The 19,020-nt window shown below is 48.3% G+C and overlaps 3 protein-coding genes across 4 annotated transcripts in view; 1 reads left to right on the top strand and 2 right to left on the bottom strand.

Annotated features, from left to right (window-relative positions):
- The first annotated feature begins 3,009 nt into the window (after nt 1-3,009).
- On the top strand, nt 3,010-7,098 carry LOC124019710 (U6 snRNA-associated Sm-like protein LSm8). Its single transcript, XM_046335119.1, has 4 exons — nt 3,010-3,201; nt 5,816-5,856; nt 6,397-6,524; nt 6,763-7,098. The coding sequence occupies exons 1-4, from the start codon at nt 3,171-3,173 to the stop codon at nt 6,851-6,853; spliced, it is 291 nt and encodes a 96-aa protein (XP_046191075.1). The 5' UTR covers nt 3,010-3,170; the 3' UTR covers nt 6,854-7,098.
- Nucleotides 7,099-13,321: 6,223 nt separating this feature from the next.
- On the bottom strand, nt 13,322-18,121 carry LOC124019715 (thymidine phosphorylase-like). Of its 2 annotated transcripts, none has more exons than XM_046335129.1 (11): nt 17,836-18,121; nt 17,447-17,531; nt 16,520-16,685; nt 15,775-15,977; nt 15,478-15,576; nt 15,243-15,372; nt 15,041-15,159; nt 14,464-14,626; nt 14,021-14,248; nt 13,694-13,834; nt 13,322-13,506 (listed from the first exon to the last, which is right to left on the bottom strand). In XM_046335129.1, the coding sequence occupies exons 3-11, from the start codon at nt 16,656-16,658 to the stop codon at nt 13,367-13,369; spliced, it is 1,362 nt and encodes a 453-aa protein (XP_046191085.1). In that variant the 5' UTR covers nt 16,659-16,685; nt 17,447-17,531; nt 17,836-18,121; the 3' UTR covers nt 13,322-13,366. The 2 variants fall into 2 exon arrangements, with proteins under 2 accessions (XP_046191085.1, XP_046191084.1); XM_046335128.1 differs by having other exon boundaries at nt 17,908-18,121.
- A 341-nt stretch (nt 18,122-18,462) lies between these two features.
- LOC124019716 (CD82 antigen-like) overlaps nt 18,463-19,020 on the bottom strand; it is an 8,268-nt gene continuing 7,710 nt past the window's right edge. Inside the window, exon 8 of the mRNA XM_046335130.1 lies at nt 18,463-19,020. This exon is cut by the window's right edge and continues 1,068 nt beyond it. The gene's annotated coding sequence lies outside the window, so the exon portion shown is untranslated.

Here is a 19,020-nt window from a genome sequence, read left to right as displayed (position 1 = left end):
TGCAGTATGGGTCTCAGCAGCCTGCCCAGGTGCAGTATGGGTCTCAGCAGCCTGCCCAGGTGCAGTATGGGTATCAGCAGCCTGCCCAGGTGCAGTATGGGTCTCAGCAGCCTGCCCAGGTGCAGTATGGGTCTCAGCAGCCTGCCCAGGTGCAGTATGGGTCTCGGCAGCCCAGGTGCAGTATGGGTATCAACAGCCTGCCCAGGTGCAGTATGGGCCCAGGTGCAGTATGGGTCTCAGCAGCCTGCCCAGGTGCAGTATGGGTCTCAGCAGCCTGCCCAGGTGCAGTATGGGTCTCAGCAGCCTGCCCAGGTGCAGTATGGGTCTCAGCAGCCTGCCCAGGTGCAGTATGGGTCTCAGCAGCCTGCCCAGGTGCAGTATGGGTCTCAGCAGCTGCCCAGGTGCAGTATTGGTCTCAGCAGCCTGCCCAGGTGCAGTATGGGTCTCAGCAGCATGCCCAGGTGCAGTATGGGTCTCAGCAGCCTGCCCAGGTGCAGTATGGGCCCAGGTGCAGCAGCATGCCCAGGTGCAGTATGGGTCTCGGCAGCCTGCCCAGGTGCAGTATGGGTCTCGGCAGCCTGCCCAGGTGCAGTATGGGTGCAGCCTGCCCAGGTGCAGTATGGGTCTCGGCAGCCTGCCCAGGTGCAGTATGGGTCTCGGCAGCCTGCCCAGGTGCAGTATGGGTCTCGGCAGCCTCAGGTGCAGTATGGGTCTCGGCAGCCTGCCCAGGTGCAGTATGGGTCTCGGCAGCCTGCCCAGGTGCAGTATGGGTCTCGGCAGCCTGCCCAGGTGCAGTATGGGTCTCGGCAGCCTGCCCAGGTGCAGTATGGGTCTCGGCAGCCTGCCCAGGTGCAGTATGGGTCTCGGCAGCCTGCCCAGGTGCAGTATGGGTCTCGGCAGCCTGCCCAGGTGCAGTATGGGTCTCGGCAGCCTGCCCAGGTGCAGTATGGGTCTCGGCAGCCTGCCCAGGTCGGCAGCCTGCCCAGGTGCAGGGTCTCGGCAGCCTGCCCAGGTGCAGTATGGGTCTCGGCAGCCTGCCCAGGTGCAGTATGGCAGCCTCTCATGGGCCTCGGCAGCCTGCCCAGGTGCAGTATGGGCCTCAGCAGCCTGCCCAGGTGCAGTATGGGTCTCAGCAGCCTGCCCAGGTGCAGTATGGGTCTCAGCAGCCTGCCCAGGTGCAGTATGGGTCTCAGCAGCCTGCCCAGGTGCAGTATGGGTCTCAGCAGCCTGCCCAGGTGCAGTATGGGTCTCAGCAGCCTGCCCAGGTGCAGTAAGGGTATCAGCAGCCTGCCCAGGTGCAGTATGGGTCTCAGCAGCCTGCCCAGGTGCAGTAAGGGTATCAGCAGCCTGCCCAGGTGCAGTATGGGTCTCGGCAGCCTGCCCAGGTGCAGTATGGGTCTCAGCAGCCTGCCCAGGTGCAGTATGGGTCTCAGCAGCCTGCCCAGGTGCAGTATGGGTCTCAGCAGCCTGCCCAGGTGTAGTCTCAGCAGCCTGCCCCATATAAACAGTATGCCATATAAACAGAAGCAGTGTTGGAGACACTGAGGTATAATGAGCGCCAGAGACTGCATCCATATCTCTGACTGTTTAAGGTAATCTACTGACATTCTTCATGACCAGGTTTTATCCGGTTTATACAGACCAACATCACATGTGCACTAGCACTCAATGTGCAAAGGGAGTAGTGATGACGTCATCTGAAAACAGCAGACATTGGATGAATATTAACATGTTAATGGACTTGTTTGATATTGCAGGTGACTGCTGACTGACTGATCTACAAATCACCTTGCATCATAAATAACGACTCATTATTTGTAGATCAGTCAGGAACGGGCCATCAAGGCGGTGGCCCGTTCCTGTAGGTTCATGCTCTACAACATCCGCAGAGTACGACCCTGCCTCACACAGGAAGCGGCGCAGGTCCTAATCCAGGCACTTGTCATCTCCCGTCTGGATTACTGCAACTCGCTGTTGGCTGGGCTCCCTGCCTGTGCCATTAAACCCCTACAACTCATCCAGAACGCCGCAGCCCGTCTGGTGTTCAACCTTCCCAAGTTCTCTCACGTCACTCCGCTCTCTCCACTGGCTTCCAGTTGAAGCTCGCATCCGCTACAAGACCATGGTGCTTGCCTACGGAGCTGTGAGGGGAACGGCACCTCAGTACCTCCAGGCTCTGATCAGGCCCTACACCCAAACAAGGGCACTGCGTTCATCCACCTCTGGCCTGCTCGCCTCCCTACCACTGAGGAAGTACAGCTCCCGCTCAGCCCAGTCAAAACTGTTCGCTGCTCTGGCCCCCCAATGGTGGAACAAACTCCCTCACGACGCCAGGACAGCGGAGTCAATCACCACCTTCCGGAGACACCTGAAACCCCACCTCTTTAAGGAATACCTAGGATAGGATAAGTATCCCTCTCACCCCCCCCTTTAAGATTTAGATGCACTATTGTAAAGTGACTGTTCCACTGGATGTCTTAAGGTGAATGCACCAATTTGTAAGTCGCTCTGGATAAGAGCGTCTGCTAAATGACTTAAATGTAAATGTAAGTCACAATTGACCTATGATACATCACGTTGATGCTCTCCAACAGGACAACTGTCTTCAACTGTGAGCACTGGGGGAAAATCATTCAAATAATGAAATGGCTGTTTTGTGCACAAAGTTTATGACTAAAGTGTCTTAGGAATTTTCTAATCTGACTTTTTTTTCTGGGCCGTGTGTCAGTTAAACTGCAGTACCGAAGCAAAACTGTAGGTGCAGTTGAAACCATGCTTCAAGACCAGAACCCTGGTCCCTTTGGCTTGAGAACATCAAATTCATGATGCATTGTGGGTAAATGGTGGCTGACTGATCTACAAATAATATTCAGTAATTAATTATGATCCAAGGTCGAACAAGCCTATTTTCTCTAGAAAGGGCGGTCTGGTAAACTCATGGATCGGTAGGGCGACACCACTGAGGTATAAAGAACGGCGCGACACTCATTTTCTGTTGATTCGGCGCCATCTTCTGGACACCAAAATCATTAGTGGGTCTGCAATCATCAAGTCTGGTCTGATGTTGTTTCCGGTTTGTGCCTGCACGCCGATTTTGTGATCTACGGTGGAGCTACGTTTGTGTTTTCCAAATAAACCCGGCGGATTTGAACGAGTCTTTGGTTGTCACCATGTCGACTGCCCTCGAGAGCTACATCAACCGTATCCTTTGAACTAAAGCCATCCTGGTACAGTCACTGAATGGGACTTTTGCTGATGAATCGCGTGATTATTGATGCGTGGGAGCTTTGGCCTGCTAGATTGAGCTTTGCTAGCAATAGCATCGCATATGGCTTTTTAGTGGAATGACATGTAACTGTGCGCTAGTTGGATAAAATATAATACAAATTATTTTGGAAGCCAAACATGGGTACATGTTCATCCAAATGTGTTATTTAAGCAATAAGGCCCGAGGAGGTGTGGTATATGGCCAATATACCACGGCTATGGTATATTTAGCACGACTCAAAGCTGAGTGCCTGAATACAGCCCTTAGCTTTGGGATATTGGCAATATACCACAAACCCCCGAGGTGCCTTATTGCTATTATAAACTGTTTACAAATGTAATTAGAACAGTAAAAATACATGTTTTGTCATACCTGTGGTATATTGTCTGATATACAACGGCTTTCAGCCAATCATCATTCAGGGCTTGAACCACCAAGTTTATAATAGCAAGCGAACTACGGATTTGACGTGCAAGCTCAACAGTATTGCTGCATGTGCAGCTTCTCATGAAATAGCAGCCTGGTCTCATATGCCTCGATTGGGGCGTCAGGTAGCCTAGTGGTTAGAGCGTCAGGTAGTCTAGTGGTTAGAGTGTAGGACTAGAAAGGTTGCAAGATCAAATCCCCGAGCTGACAATGTTCAAATCTGTCGTTCTGCCCCTGAACAAGGCAGTTAACCCACTGTTCCTAGGCCTTCTGAAAATAAGAATTTGCGCTTAACTGACTTGCCTAGTTAAATAAAGATCAATTAAAATGCTCAATGGGTGACATGTCTGAGAATGTAGGCCGTTTTCAGCTTCCAGGAATTGTGTACAGGTCCTTGTGCCATGGGGCCGTGCATTATCATGCTAAAACAAGATGAATGACACACCAATGGGCCTCAGGATTTTGTCACGGTATCTCTATGCATTCAAATTGCCATCGATAAAATGCAGTTGTGTTCGTTGGCCGTAGCTTATTCCTGCCCATACCATAACCCCACCGTGGGGGGGCCCTCTGTTTACAACGTTGACATCAGCAAACCACTCACCGACACAACGCCATACACATGGTCTGTGGTTAGAAGTACTGCCAAATGCTCTAAAACGACATTATGGTAGAGAAATGAACATGAAATTCTCTGGCAACAGCCCTGTTGGATATTCCTGCAGTCAGCATGCCAATTACACACTCCCTCTACTTGAGAAATCTGTGGCATTGTGACAAAATTGCACATTTTGGTGACCTTTTAGGGTCACCCGTGTAATGATCGTGCTGTTTAATCAGCTTCTTGATATGCCTATCCTGTACAGTGGATGGATTGTCTTGACAAAAGAGACATTCTCACTATCAAATGACTTAAATGTAATGTAAATGTAAACAAATTTGTGCAAAACATTTGAGGGAAATAGGCTTTTTTGTGAGTATGGAACATTTCTGGGATCTTTTATTTCAGCTCGTAAAACATGGGACCAACACTTTACATGTTGCGTTTTTGTTCAGCGTATGAACCACTGCTACGCAATGTTGCAAGGCAAGCGCAGCGTTTCTTTGGAAATGAATGCACCAAAACGCATTGACGCTGTGGGTCTGAACGAGGTGAGACTAGACGTAATATAGTAAACGTAAATCCTGGGCAATCAAATGTTACGTTTAGTATGGTTACATAAGAGAGAACGTTACTCAATAAGTAGAAAGTAAAGTAGGGTGTTTGGGCGTGTAACGCCAACGTCTAGTAACCCAAAAGCTGTGAGAATCTCATCACGGACAACTTAAGCGTTTTAGCAACTTTGCAACTACTTCCTATTTGTTTAGCAAATTTGCGTGTTAGCTAACCTTAACCCCAAGCCTAGCTAATGTTAGCCACAACAAATTTTATTTAGTATTGTATCATACTTTTTTAAATGTTAATTTTACCTTTATTTAACTAGGCAAGTCAGTTAAGAGCAAATTCTTATTTTCAATGACAGCCTAGGAACAGTGGGTTAACTAATGCTAGGGGGCAGAACGACAGATTTTTACCTTGTCAGCTCGGGGGTTCGATCTTGCACCCTTTTGGTTACTAGTCCAACGCTCTAACCACTAGGCTACCTGCCTCTAACCACTAGGCTACCTGCCTCTAACCACTAGGCTACCTGCCTCTAACCACTAGGCTACCTGCCTCTAACCACTAGGCTACCTGCCTCTAACCACTAGGCTACCTGCCTCTAACCACAAGGCTACCTGCCTCTAACCACAAGGCTACCTGCCTCTAACCACTAGGATACCTGCCTCTAACCACTAGGCTACCTGCCTCTAACCACTAGGCTACCTGCCTCTAACCACTATGCTACCTGCCTCTAACCACTAGGCTACCTGCCTCTAACCACTAGGCTACCTGCCTCTAACCACTAGGCTACCTGCCACCCATGGATGGATGAAGGACATCCACAAGTGAATACATACCATACGAAATGTAACTTATACAAATGATGAGTGTCACGGATATACATTTACTATGTTACGTCTACCCCTGAGACCAGGTTGGAAATAGTGTCCCAAATGTTTTCCTTAGCTGCTGTGTTTCAGGTACAGTGGCCATCGTTACATCTGACGGACGGATGATAGTGGTATGTCTCTAGCTACTTCACTGCCGTACTTGGCTCCAGATCTGTGCGTCTGAATGGTTTTGACTGGACCATAAACCTGATTTTGTGCGTGTGTTGTTTTGATTGGACTGTTGATCTGTGTGTACTGTTTTGATTGGACTGTTGATCTGTGTGTACTGTTTTGATTGGACCGTTGATTTCACTGTGCGTGTACTGTTTTGATTGGACCGTTGATTTCACTGTGCGTGTACTGTTTTGATTGGACCGTTGATTTCACTGTGCGTGTACTGATTTGATTGGACTGTTGATCTGTGTGTACTGTTTTGATTGACCGTTGATTTCACTGTGCGTGTACTGTTTTGATTGGACCGTTGATTTCACTGTGCGTGTACTGTTTTGATTGGACCGCTGATCTGATTGTGCGTGTACTCTTTTGATTGGACTGTTGATCTGTGTGTACTGTTTTGATTGGACTGTTGATCTGTGTGTACTGTTTTGATGGGACTGTTGATCTGTGTGTACTGTTTTGATTGGACCGTTGATCTGACTGTGTGTGTTCAGGGCACCCTGAAGGGCTTTGACCAGACCATCAACCTGATTCTGGATGAGAGTCATGAGCGTGTGTTCAGTTCCTCTCAGGGCGTGGAGCAGGTGGTCCTGGGACTATACATCGTCAGAGGAGACAACGTGTAAGTATCATGTCGACCTCTGGCGGAACTCTCACCTTTCACCCAAACGACCCCTTATGACCTCTCACTGCGCCCGTTCACTCCCCATCATGCACTTGGATTGGTGAAGAGACTGAGTGTCGACAACATTTCTGAAACCGTGAGGGGAATGAACACTTTAACTGGCCACTTTGGGGGGGTCAGACTTCAACACACACAGTAATACACCCAGGCCCAACTGCTCTCCTCTATTTTGCAGAGCTGTGATTGGGGAGATTGACGAGGACACAGATTCTTCGCTGGACCTGGGGAACATCCGCGCTGAACCCCTTAACTCTATAGTCCACTGACCTCTCACCCTGACCCCTCAACTCGGATGTGCTGACCCCTACACCTGAGTGATTGTGTGTGTGAGAGAGAGTGTGAAAGAGAAAGCTAGAAATAGAGTAGTGTTTCAATTTCAGCACCTACTCAGCAATAGCTGATGTCCCCGTCTGCAGAGCACAGTTTATCTCCCCCATGAAGGACCCAGGGGACTAATAATAGGATGTTGATGAATGTGGTGATGTTTTTTAATAAAGTGTGTTTCGTTTAACATGAAGTGTGTGTTGTTACTCCACAACAACAAGTGTGAGTAAAGGGCTATAATAAACTGGGTGGATCGAGCCCTGAATGCTGATTGGCTGACAGCCGTGGTATATCAGACCATATACCATGGGTATGACAAAACAATACTTTTTACTACTACGTTGGTAACCAGTTTATAATAGCAATTGCGTCTTGCGTCGGAACAGCCCGTAGCCGTGGTATATTGGACATATACCACACCCCCCCGTGCACATATACCACACCCCCTCGTGCACATATACCACACCCCCCGTGGACATATACCCCCCCCCCCCCCCCTGTGCACATATACCACACCCCCTCGTGCACATATACCGCACCCCCGTGGACATATACCACACCCCCCGTGGACATATACCACACCCCCCGTGGACATATACCACACCCCCGTGCACATATACCACACACCCCCGTGGACATATACCACACCCCCGTGGACATATACCACACCCCCCGTGCACATATACCACACCCGCCCGTGCACATATACCACACCCCCCGTGCACATATACCACACCCCCGTGGACATATACCACACCCCTCGTGCACATATACCACACCCCCTCGTGTACATATACCACACCCCTCGTGCACATATACCACACCCCTGGTGCACATATACCACACCCCCTGGTGCACATATACCACACCCCCGTGCACATATACCACACCCCCGTGCACATATACCACGACCCCCGTGCACATATACCACACCCCCTCGTGTACATATACCATACCCCCTCGTGCACATATACCACGCCCCCCGTGCACATATACCACACCCCCCGTGCACATATACCACACCCCCGTGCACATATACCGCACCCCTCGTGCACATATACCACACCCCTTGTGCACATATACCACACCCCCTGTGGACATATACCACACCCCCTTGTGCACATATACCACACCCCCGTGGACATATACCACAACCCCCCCCCCCCGTGCACATATACCACACCCCCGTGCACATATACCACACCCCCGTGCACATATACCACACCCCCCCCGTGCACATATACCACGACCCCCGTGCACATATACCACACCCCCTCGTGTACATATACCACACCCCCTCGTGCACATATACCACACCCCCTTGTGCACATATACCACACCCCTTGTGCACATATACCACACCCCCTGGTGCACATATACCATACCCCCTCGTGCACATATACCACACCCCCGTGCACATGTACCACACCCCCTCGTGCACATATACCACACCCCCTTGTGCACATATACCACACCCCCTTGTGCACATATACCACACCCCCCGTGCACATATACCACACCCCCTCGTGCACATATACCACACCCCCCGTGCACATATACCACACCCCCGTGCACATATACCACACCCCCCCGTGGACATATACCACACCCCCCCCCGTGTGCACATATACCACACCCCCTTGTGCACATATACCACACCCCCTGGTGCACATATACCACACCCCTCGTGTACATATGCCACACCCCCTCGTGCACATATACCATACCCCCGTGCACATATACCACACCCCCCCGTGGACATATACCACACACCCCTTGTGCACATATACCACACCCCCGTGCACATATACCACACCCCCCCGTGCACATATACCACACCCCCTCGTGCACATATACCATACCCCTCGTGCACATATACCACAACCCCCGTGGACATATACCACACCCCCCGTGCACATATACCACACCCCCCTTGCACATATACCACGACCCCCGTGCACATATACCACACCCCCTCGTGTACATATACCACACCCCCTCGTGCACATATACCAAACCCCCTTGTGCACATATACCACACCCCCTGGTGCACATATACCACACCCCCTCGTGTACATATACCACACCCCCTCGTGCACATATACCACACCCCCGTGCACATATACCACACCCCCTCGTGCACATATACCACACCCCCTTGTGCACATATACCACACCCCCGTGGACATATACCACACCCCCCGTGCACATATACCACACCCCCTCGTGCACATATACCACACACCCCCGTGCACATATACCACGACCCCCGTGCACATATACCACACCCCCTTGTGCACATATACCACACCCCCTGGTGCACATATACCACACCCAATGACCACTCTGGCAGAACTAAAGAGTTCCTTGGCTAAGCTGGGAGAACCTGCCAGAAGGACAAGTCTCTACAGGACTTCACCCATCTGGGCGTTGGAAAACCACTCCAGAGAAAAGGCACACCTTAAGTTTGGATAAAGGTCTGATGAGACAAAAATGTTGCTCTTTGACCTGAATGCACATTAAAAGTAAATCTGGGACAACTCAAATTAGTATAATATGTTATGTTTGGTATGGTTACAAAAGACAGGTTACTTAAGACAAAAACAAAAGTGGGGTGGATGGGTGGCTGTATAACACAAATGTCTTGAATCCTATCACGGACAATTTTAGCTAATTAGCAACTTTGTAACTACTTTTTAGCTACGTTGCAACTCGTTAGAAAGTTAGCTAACCCTTCCCCTAACCTTAACCCCTAGAGCTAGTTAGCGTTAGCCACCTAGCTGTTAGCAACAACAAATTGTAATTCGTGACATATCATACGTTTAACAAATGGTAGTGTCATAACTATCAAACTAGTCAGGAGTAGAGCAAATCTATAGTAGTTTTATGCAATTAGCAACTAGGGGTTTGTTCTATTTCTCATCTCGATCTTGGCTCACACCATGTCCTTGACTATACCCACAGACCAGCTGCAGGGAGCTAGAGGGAGACCATCCCTTTACAGAAGCACAGCATTTGTAGTTATGAAAATCCCTTACTATTGTTCAGCATATAATTCAACAATCAATATTCAACAAAGCAGGTAAATACGTAATATTTCCCTTACAGTTTTCACACATCAAAGTTCCTGTAGATTGTTAAAACAGGATCTCACATACTGCAGTTGCACCCAAGCGGCTCTTATCTGTACGCCCAGACCCATGACTAAGTCACACAAGACAAGCCTAAACTAAAATATAACCATGGATAATTCTCCAAGTAAAAACAGCATAGTATGTTCAATTAACCAACATGGTAGTTAATTCAATAATTTCCTCTATAATGGTTACATAAGACAGGTTTCTTAAGGCAAAAAGTAGGGTGGTTTGTCGGGGTGGATGAGTGGGCATATAACATGAACGTCTAGCAACCCCAAGGTTGCGTGTTTGAATCTCATCACAGAAAACTTTAGCAACTTTGCAATTACTTTTTAGCGACGTTGCAACTACTTATCAAGTTAGCTAACCCTTCCCCTAACCTTAACCCCTAGAGCTAGTTAGCTAACCCTTCCCCCTCCCCTAGAGCTAGTTAGCTAACCCTTCCCCTAACCTTAACCCCTAGAGCTAGTTAGCGGTAGCCACCTAGCTGTTAGCAACAACAAATTGTAATTCGTGACATATGATACGTTTAACAAATTCGAAACATATCGTGTGAATTGTTATTCATAATATATCACACAAAATGGATAATGGACATCCACAAATAAAGATACAATACGAAACGTAACATATATAAATGGAGTGTTTTGGATTTATATACGCACAAAACAATACGAAATGCTCTGAGACCATGTTGAGAAAACCAGGCACAGCATCATGCTATGGGGATGTTTTTCAGCGGCATGGACTGGGAGACTGGCAAGGACAGAGGGAACAATGAATGGATCCAAATACAGGCAAATCCTTGATGACGACCTGCTTCAGAGTGCAAACAACTTTCGACTGAGGCAAAGACTTACGTTCCAACAGAACAATGACCCCAAACAAACAGCCAAAGCAATACTGGAATGACTTCAGAACAAGAATGTGAAAGTCCTTGTGTGGCCCAGCCAAAGCCCAGACTTGAACCCATTGAAAATCTGTGGATTGAAGGACTTGAAGATTGCTGTTTTTCCGCTCCCCATCTAATTTAACAGAGCTTGAGAACAGAACAGAGCGTGAGAAAATGAAGAATGGGAGAAAACCCCTAATCCAGATGTGCAAAGCTGATACAAACAAAACCAAGACAAAGCAAATCTGTAATTGCTGCCAAAGGTGCTTCCACAAGTATAGACTCAGGGGTGTGAATGCTTATGCAAATGTGATTTCTGTATTTCATTTAAAATACATTTGCAAAACATTTTTCTATTGATTGATATGTAGCCTACATTGGGCCTTTATGATGTCCTTTACAAATCAAATCAAACTACATTTTATTGGTCACGTACACATATTTATCAGATGTATGTGAGTGAGTAGTGAAATGCTTGTGTTCCAGCTCCAACAGTGCAGTAATATCTCCTTTCTTTCTGTAATGTTTCCTTTCTTTCTGTGTCACCAAACGTTTGTATAATATTAAAGTGACCAGGTTGTTAGGGCCATACTGGCCAAACATTTTGTTCTTATATTATAATAGAGATGTGTGGACATGTGTTTTCATATTTAGAATATTTAGAAGCAACGTGGAAAGCAGTATCGTTGTTGTTTCGGAAGAATCTGTTGAGTTCATGCTGAGACAAACCAAAAAGGAAAATCCCTACACACACACCACGCACCACACACACACACACACACACACACACACACACACACACACACACACACACACACACACACACACACACACACACACACACACACACACACACACACACACACACACACACACACACACACACACACACACACACACACACACACACACACACACACACACACACATCAGACAGACACGCTAATGAAACTCAGCTGTAAATCAATATCTGTCTTGACTTAATGTGTGTTTTCCTGGATAACAATACTCTGATTCATAGCAGTTCTTGGAAACGGTTATAATCTATTTAGTCTCCACAGAACGTTGTGACTTTATATAACCTATCGGCTGCCTTCGATACTGTGAACCATCAGATCCTCCTCTCCACCCTCTCCGAGTTGGGCATCTCCGGCGCGGCCCACGCTTGGATTGCGTCCTACCTGACAGGTCGCTCCTACCAGGTGGCGTGGCGAGAATCTGTCTCCTCACCAACGCTCTCACCACTGGTGTCCCCAGGGCTCTGTTCTAGGCCCTCTCCTATTCTCGCTATACACCAAGTCACTTGGCTCTGTCATAACCTCACATGGTCTCTCCTATCATTGCTATGCAGACGACACACAATTAATCTTCTCCTTTCCCCCTTCTGATGACCAGGTTCGCATCTCTGCATGTCTGGCAGACATATCAGTGTGGATGACGGATCACCACCTCAAGCTGAACTTCGGCAAGACGGAGCTGCTCTTCCTCCCGGGAAGGACTGCCCGTTCCATGATCTCGCCATCACGGTTGACAACTCCATTGTGTCCTCCTCCCAGAGCGCTAAGAACCTTGGCGTGATCCTGGACAACAAACTGTCGTTCTCAACTAACATCAAGGCGGTGGCCCGTTCCTGTAGGTTCATTCTACAACATCCAAAGGCACGACCCTCTCCTCACACAGGAAGCGGCACAGGTCCTAATCCAGGCACTTGTCATCTCCCGTCTGGATTACTGCAACTCTGTTGGCTGGGCTCCCTGCCTGTGCCATTAAACCCTACAACTCATCCAGCAGCCCGTCTAGTGTTCAACCTTCCCAAGTTCTCCACCCCGCTCCTCCGCTCTCTCCACTGGCTTCCAGTTGAAGCTCGCATCCGCTACAAGACCATGGTGCTTGCCTACGGAGCTGTGAGGGGAACGGCACCTCAGTACCTCCAGGCTCTGATCAGGCCCTACACCCAAATAAGGGCACTGCGTTCATCCACCTCTGGCCTGCTCGCCTCCTACCACTGAGGAAGTACAGTTCCCGCTCAGCTCAGTCAAAACTGTTCGCTGCTCTGGCTCCCCAATGGTGGAACAAACTCCCTCACGACGCCAGGACAGCGGAGTCAATCACCACCTTCCGGAGACACCTGAAACCCCACCTCTTTAAGGAATACCTAGGATAGGATAAAGTAATCCTTCTCACCCCCCCCTTAAAATATTTAGATGCACTATTGTAAAGTGGTTGTTCCACTGGATGTCATAAGGTGAATGCACCAATTTGTAAGTCGCTCTGGATAAGAGCGTCTGCTAAATGACTTAAATGTAAATGTAAATATGAGTGAATCAGAGAGGAGACAGAGGCTTTAGTTCTGAACTATACATCCTTTAAAAATGAAAGGCAGGTCATCTCCCAATCAAGCTTTAACATAGAGTGTATTTGTGTCACTATGGCAGTATGATTTCTGCCACTAGTGACTGTGTGTGTAGCTGGTCGACGGGCCCCAGTGTCAGCGCCCCTTGTAGACTGAGTCTCTGCTCTGCACTCAGCGCCGGAGTCTCGTAGTGGACACGCAGCCATGGCTGCCCTGGGGTCAGAGGGCAAAGGTCGAGTCAGACTAGGGTGACCCTACACCCTTCACACCCACACACACACACACACACACACACACACACACACACACACACACACACACACACACACACACACACACACACACACACACACACACACACACACACACACACACACACACACAGTCAGAGAGTTCTCACCTTTCTCCACCTTATGTCCCAAAGACACCAGAAGCTCCGCCCCCACGCTGTGATTGACAGGGTCTCCGGCCTTCGAACGTCCCGCCCCCAACCTGTGCAGCACCTGAGCAATGACCATGCCGTCAATGTCCAGCACTGTTCCTGCAGACACCAAAAGACAAGGTCATGCAGTGTATACGTGTGTATGTGTGTGTGTGTGTGTGCGCATTTGTGTATCTGTACCTGTGTGTGTGTGTGTGTGCGCATTTGTGTATCTGTACCTGTGTGAGTGTGTGTGTGCATTTGTGTATCTGTGTGTGTGTGTGTGTGTGTGTGTGTGTGTGTTACCGTGGCCCTGTGTCTCCAGTTCTGTCTGGTAGTGTGCCCGTCTCAGGATGCTGTAGTAGTCTGCATTGGTTGAACAGAGTGATGCAGCGATCTGACTGGCTACTCCCTGACCAATCATCATGTTCTGGAACTTTTCCAGGGCTGCACCATTCTGCAGGGTTGTAGAGATCACCTTTTTACCCTCCTCCAGGCTCCCTGCACGGCCAATCATCCACAACAGCAGCCCACCTACACACACACACACACAAACACGCACACACACGCACTCACACAGAATATTGACGTGAGTTTGAAGGTAATGAACGTCCACAGCTTCTGTGTCGAGACTGTGTCGAGACTGTAGCTAACCCCGAGCAGCACTGACATTCTAACTAGGTCTTGGTCTGCTTGGTTTTGGTCCAAAGGAACCAAAGAGTGTGTGTGTGTGTGTGTTTATTCCTCACCCAGACTTGTGACCAGCTCCAGTATGTCGTCTGGGCCCCTCCCCTTTAGACACTCCAGGGACTCCATCACTTCCAGAGTGTTCCCCACACAGCGACCAATAGGACAGTTCATACGACTAAGCACCGCCCCCGTACGGATCCCCAAACTGTTTCCAACTGTCACCTGCAGGAGAGAATGGTAAGGGTGAGGGGTCTGGTAAGGGTCAGGGGTCATGGTAAGGGTCAGGGGTCTGGTAAGGGTCAGGGGTCATGGTAAGGGTCGGGGGTCATGGTAAGGGTCAGGGGTCATGGTAAGGGTCAGGGGTCTGGTAAGGGTCAGGGGTCTGGTAAGGGTCAGGGGTCATGGTAAGGGTCAGGGGTCATGGTAAGGGTCAGGGGTCTGGTAAGGGTCAGGGGTCATGGTAAGGGTCAGGGGTCTGCTTTGTGTTATGTCCTTTCTATTCCAGAATTGACAACCAGTTGAGTTCCTAACTAATTCAACAACCTTATTTGATCAATCAAGTACAAGGCAGGAGTGAAAACATGGCCCTCCAGACTTTCAAACAAGAATGGGGTAAAGGTCAGGTGTCAGTGTTACCATGGACTGGGCCAGTGACTTGGCACTGCCCAGGTCTTTGTAGAGAGCTGCATTCCCAAACTTCACATCCAGAACCAAGGCACTCAGAGACTCAGCACCCTTCTTAGAGATGATAGAGCCTGGAGAGAACACACACACTATTCACATGTTCATTTCTCTACTTTGAAAGGTTGTCCAGTTTGCTGTTGTTGTTGTTGTTGACCTGTGATGAGTGGGAGGCTGTCGACTGTAGACGTAACGTCTCTCAGAGCGTACATGACCTTGTCAGCAGGCACCAGGTTATCTGTCTGTCCTACAATGCAACAGCCAACCTCCTCCAGGATCCGATGCAGCTGAGGATGGTGCCATAATATCACACGTTAATAACTTGTAAATGAGAGAGCGAGAGAGAGAGAAACAGAGAGAGAGAGAAAAACAGAAAGAGAGAGAGAGAGTACCTGTTGTACAGACTGATAGACGTTAAAGCCAGGGATGGACTCCAGTTTGTCCAGCGTGCCGCCTGTGTGTGCCAGACCTCTGCCACTTATCATGGGTACCTATGGACACAGCTTCTGATAGTCAGACACACACACACACACACACACACACACACACACACACACACACACACACACACACACACACACACACACACACACACACACACACACACACACACACACACACACACACACACACACACACACACACACACACACACACACACACACACACAGGTGTATCCAGGCAGGTACCTTGCAGCCGCAGGCAGCCAGAGCAGGAGCCAGCACCAGGCTGATCTTGTCCCCCACTCCACCTGTCGAGTGCTTATCCACCATTAGCCCCTCCCACTCTGCCGGCCATGACATCACTTCCCCTGACATCATCATCTCCTTCGTCAGTGTGAGAGTCTCCTCTGCTACCATTCCCTGCAGCCAGATTGCCATCAACATGGCTCCTATACACACACACACACACACACACACACACACACACACACACACACACACACACACACACACACACACACACACACACACACACACACACACACACACACACACACACACACACACACACACACACACACACACACACACACACACACACACACACACACACACACACACACATGCAGACACACACACACTCACACACACGCACACACACACACACATACACACATCAGACTTTCAAATGTAGAGTGCAGGTTTTGGCCTGAGCTTGACTATTGATACTCAGTCTAAAGTGGGTGGGGGTTGTCTTCTCTGCAGACCTATAATAACTTGCCTTATCTGGCATCCCACCCACTGTGACTCTGTGACCTACCTGCACGTCGCTGGATGGTGTGTGTGTGTGTGTGTGTGTGTGTGTGTGTGTGTGTGTGTGTGTGTGTGTGTGTGTGTGTGTGTGTGTGTGTGTGTGTGTGTGTGTGTGTGTGTGTGTGTGTGTGTGTGTGTGTGTGTGTGTGTGTGTGCGTGTGTGCGTGTGTGTGTGTACCAATCTGGCTCTCTTGGATGGTCTTGTCCTTGACACCCTGTACAAAGTCTCGGATCTCCCCAGCGCTCAGCTGTTCACCATTCTGTTTCTTGCGGATGTGTTCTGGGAAAGTGGCTGTGCTCTGCTCGTGGTGCGCCATCCCTGCAGCTCACTGACACACAGCGGACTGACACACAGCAGCATGTGACAAGTAGGAGAGGAAAATACACAAGGGATTGTTTTAAATCACTAAACTATTGCGTGTGTGTGTGTTGGTGTGTGTGTTTCAACAGAATCGGCGGAATGAATACACCCCTGATCAGTGTAAATACAGTTCACTCTCATAACTGCCACGTTGCGTTCCTTCTCTCCCTTTGCTTGTGGACTTCAATGTACAACACATGTGACCAGGCAAAGAAACATTTCCAAGCCAAACCTCTACACACAATAAAAGATGATTGTGACTTTGCCATTGTAATTGTTTGTAAGCTTGTGTAGTCAAATGAATCTATGATCGTATGCTATCCATTTGTTGTTTGTATGCTGTTCTTTGTATGACATTTTAATATTTGATTATTAACCAATGATATTAGGCCACTCTTGGCCATGATTACAGACACCTGTGTCTTTTGACACTATATAAATGAGTCATACCGCAGTGTTTGTGATTATACCCTGATGAAGACAGCTTGGCTGTTGAAACGTTGGTATTCCATTTTTGCATCTGAGCTCCTAGAGTGTGCGGCTCTCTTTTATTTTCAAACCTCTACAAACAACATACATTGTTACCATATTATCTAAAATAACGGCATACATTGTCAGCATAGTTAATAGAACTAACTTGTTAGTAAACCTGCTACAATCGTATAGTAACGTCAGTGTAACAGTCAGTTAATAGTCACACAAGGGGGCCCCAGTGGCAATAAATGAGTAAAACCAAAATCTTACCTTGACTTGGAAGAGTTCCAGTGTTGTGTTGGAAAGTCTGTTTGAGCAGCGCGTTTCTGTTGGCTGAACTAGTCAGCTGAATTTACTAGATAAACGATAATGAAAGTGAAAAAAAATGCTTAATCATCTCTCTCTCTTGCTCTATTTCTCTCTTGCTTCTACTTCATTTTGGAAGAAATGAATTTGTTCAAAACTGTTCAACTAATGTCTTTCTCTCTCTTTGAGTCAACTACCCATATCATGGGTTTCTCAATGGAAACAAAGTCATAGAAATAAAGACATTGTAATTAATTGTATGATTTGTGCCTTGGTCCTCCTTTCTTTTTGATGACCAATTTACCCCTTTTACCAAAGAGCATCTTCTGTCTACCAAGTCTACTATTGTGTACCTCAGCAATGCTTCCATTCCTCCTCTTCTTTTCTGTGTCTATTAAGGCTTTCAGAACTTCAGAGTTTCCTACCTGTACCGGAACGCTGCTCCTGAACACTGTCATGTCTTCCAACCTTGAGGACACACCGGTCAAATACCCCTCTCTGTCTGTCTGTATGGAAGGACGAGTGACCAATGGGCGTGAGTGGTGGAGCGGGTCAGTTAGTCATTAACTACGACAGTAGTCAATACCCATCACGAATCAGAAGGGGAAACAGTCATTTTGACCTAAATAAATATGACCCTACCACATCCCCTCATCCCAACACCCTCACCCTTCTTCTTACCCTCACCCTCACGCCTCCCCTTACCCTCACCCCTCCCTTACCCTCACCTGTCTTCCTCTACCTGTACCCTCCCTAGTCCCAACCTAACATCTGACCTGTCTTCCCTCATGCCTTAATACATGGGTTTCACTCAAATATGAAAGACACATAATGGAGCTTAATCAAAGCATTTCATAGGCCTATACCCATAACATCACTTACGCCACATCTCACAAACAGAATGCTACTCTGTATGTATAAAATCCACCTGTGTCACTCAAGATAACCAGAGGAGGGTGCCATTGTGAAGAATCAAGAAATCCCATTTTGAAGATTTTAATGCATAATTTACAGACAGTCAATCACTTATCACCAATGTCAAGCATCAGTCAATGACAGCACTGTGAGACTCAGTGAAACACCTCAAGGCAGCGCTCTTCACGCTGTTCGTCTGCAGACATAACAACAGTCTTGTGGAATAAAAAGGGGTTCAAAAGTTGTTTGCATTAGTCAATGGAGGAGTCGGCTTGCAGTTTCAAAATTGTGGTACCTTTCTTTCCAAGTAACTGTTCAGGCTGACCAGTACCCTACACAACTATTCACACAAGGTGAGGTTGACCAGTACCGTACACAACTATTCACACAAGGTGAGGTTGACCAGTACCGTACACAACTATTCACACAAGGTGAGGTTGACCAGTACCGTACACAACTATTCACACAAGGTGAGGTTGACCAGTACCGTACACAACTATTCACACAAGGTGAGGCTGACCAGTACCCTACACAACTATTCACACAAGGTGAGGTTGACCAGTACCGTACACAACTATTCACACAAGGTGAGGCTGACCAGTACCCTACACAACTATTCACAC

This window comes from Oncorhynchus gorbuscha, unplaced genomic scaffold (genome assembly GCF_021184085.1).
Source record: "Oncorhynchus gorbuscha isolate QuinsamMale2020 ecotype Even-year unplaced genomic scaffold, OgorEven_v1.0 Un_scaffold_656, whole genome shotgun sequence".
Taxonomy (NCBI): Eukaryota; Metazoa; Chordata; class Actinopteri; order Salmoniformes; family Salmonidae; genus Oncorhynchus; species Oncorhynchus gorbuscha.
This window is presented reverse-complemented; position numbering and strand designations above follow the sequence as displayed.

Bases quoted from the DNA above. Each gene is read 5' to 3' on its own strand.
- LOC124019710 (XM_046335119.1), top strand. From the start codon at position 3,171: ATGTCGACTGCCCTCGAGAGCTACATCAACC. The intron at 3,202-5,815 runs GTATCCTTTGAA...GCTGTGTTTCAG, and splicing joins CCTCGAGAGCTACATCAACC to GTACAGTGGCCATCGTTACA. The intron at 5,857-6,396 runs GTATGTCTCTAG...GTGTGTGTTCAG, and splicing joins CTGACGGACGGATGATAGTG to GGCACCCTGAAGGGCTTTGA.
- LOC124019715 (XM_046335129.1), bottom strand. From the start codon at position 16,658: ATGGCGCACCACGAGCAGAGCACAGCCACTTTCCCAGAACACATCCGC. The intron at 14,627-15,040 runs GTAACACTGACA...TCTCTCCTGCAG, and splicing joins AGTCACTGGCCCAGTCCATG to GTGACAGTTGGAAACAGTTT. The intron at 13,507-13,693 runs GTGAGAACTCTC...CTCTGACCCCAG, and splicing joins GGGACATAAGGTGGAGAAAG to GGCAGCCATGGCTGCGTGTC.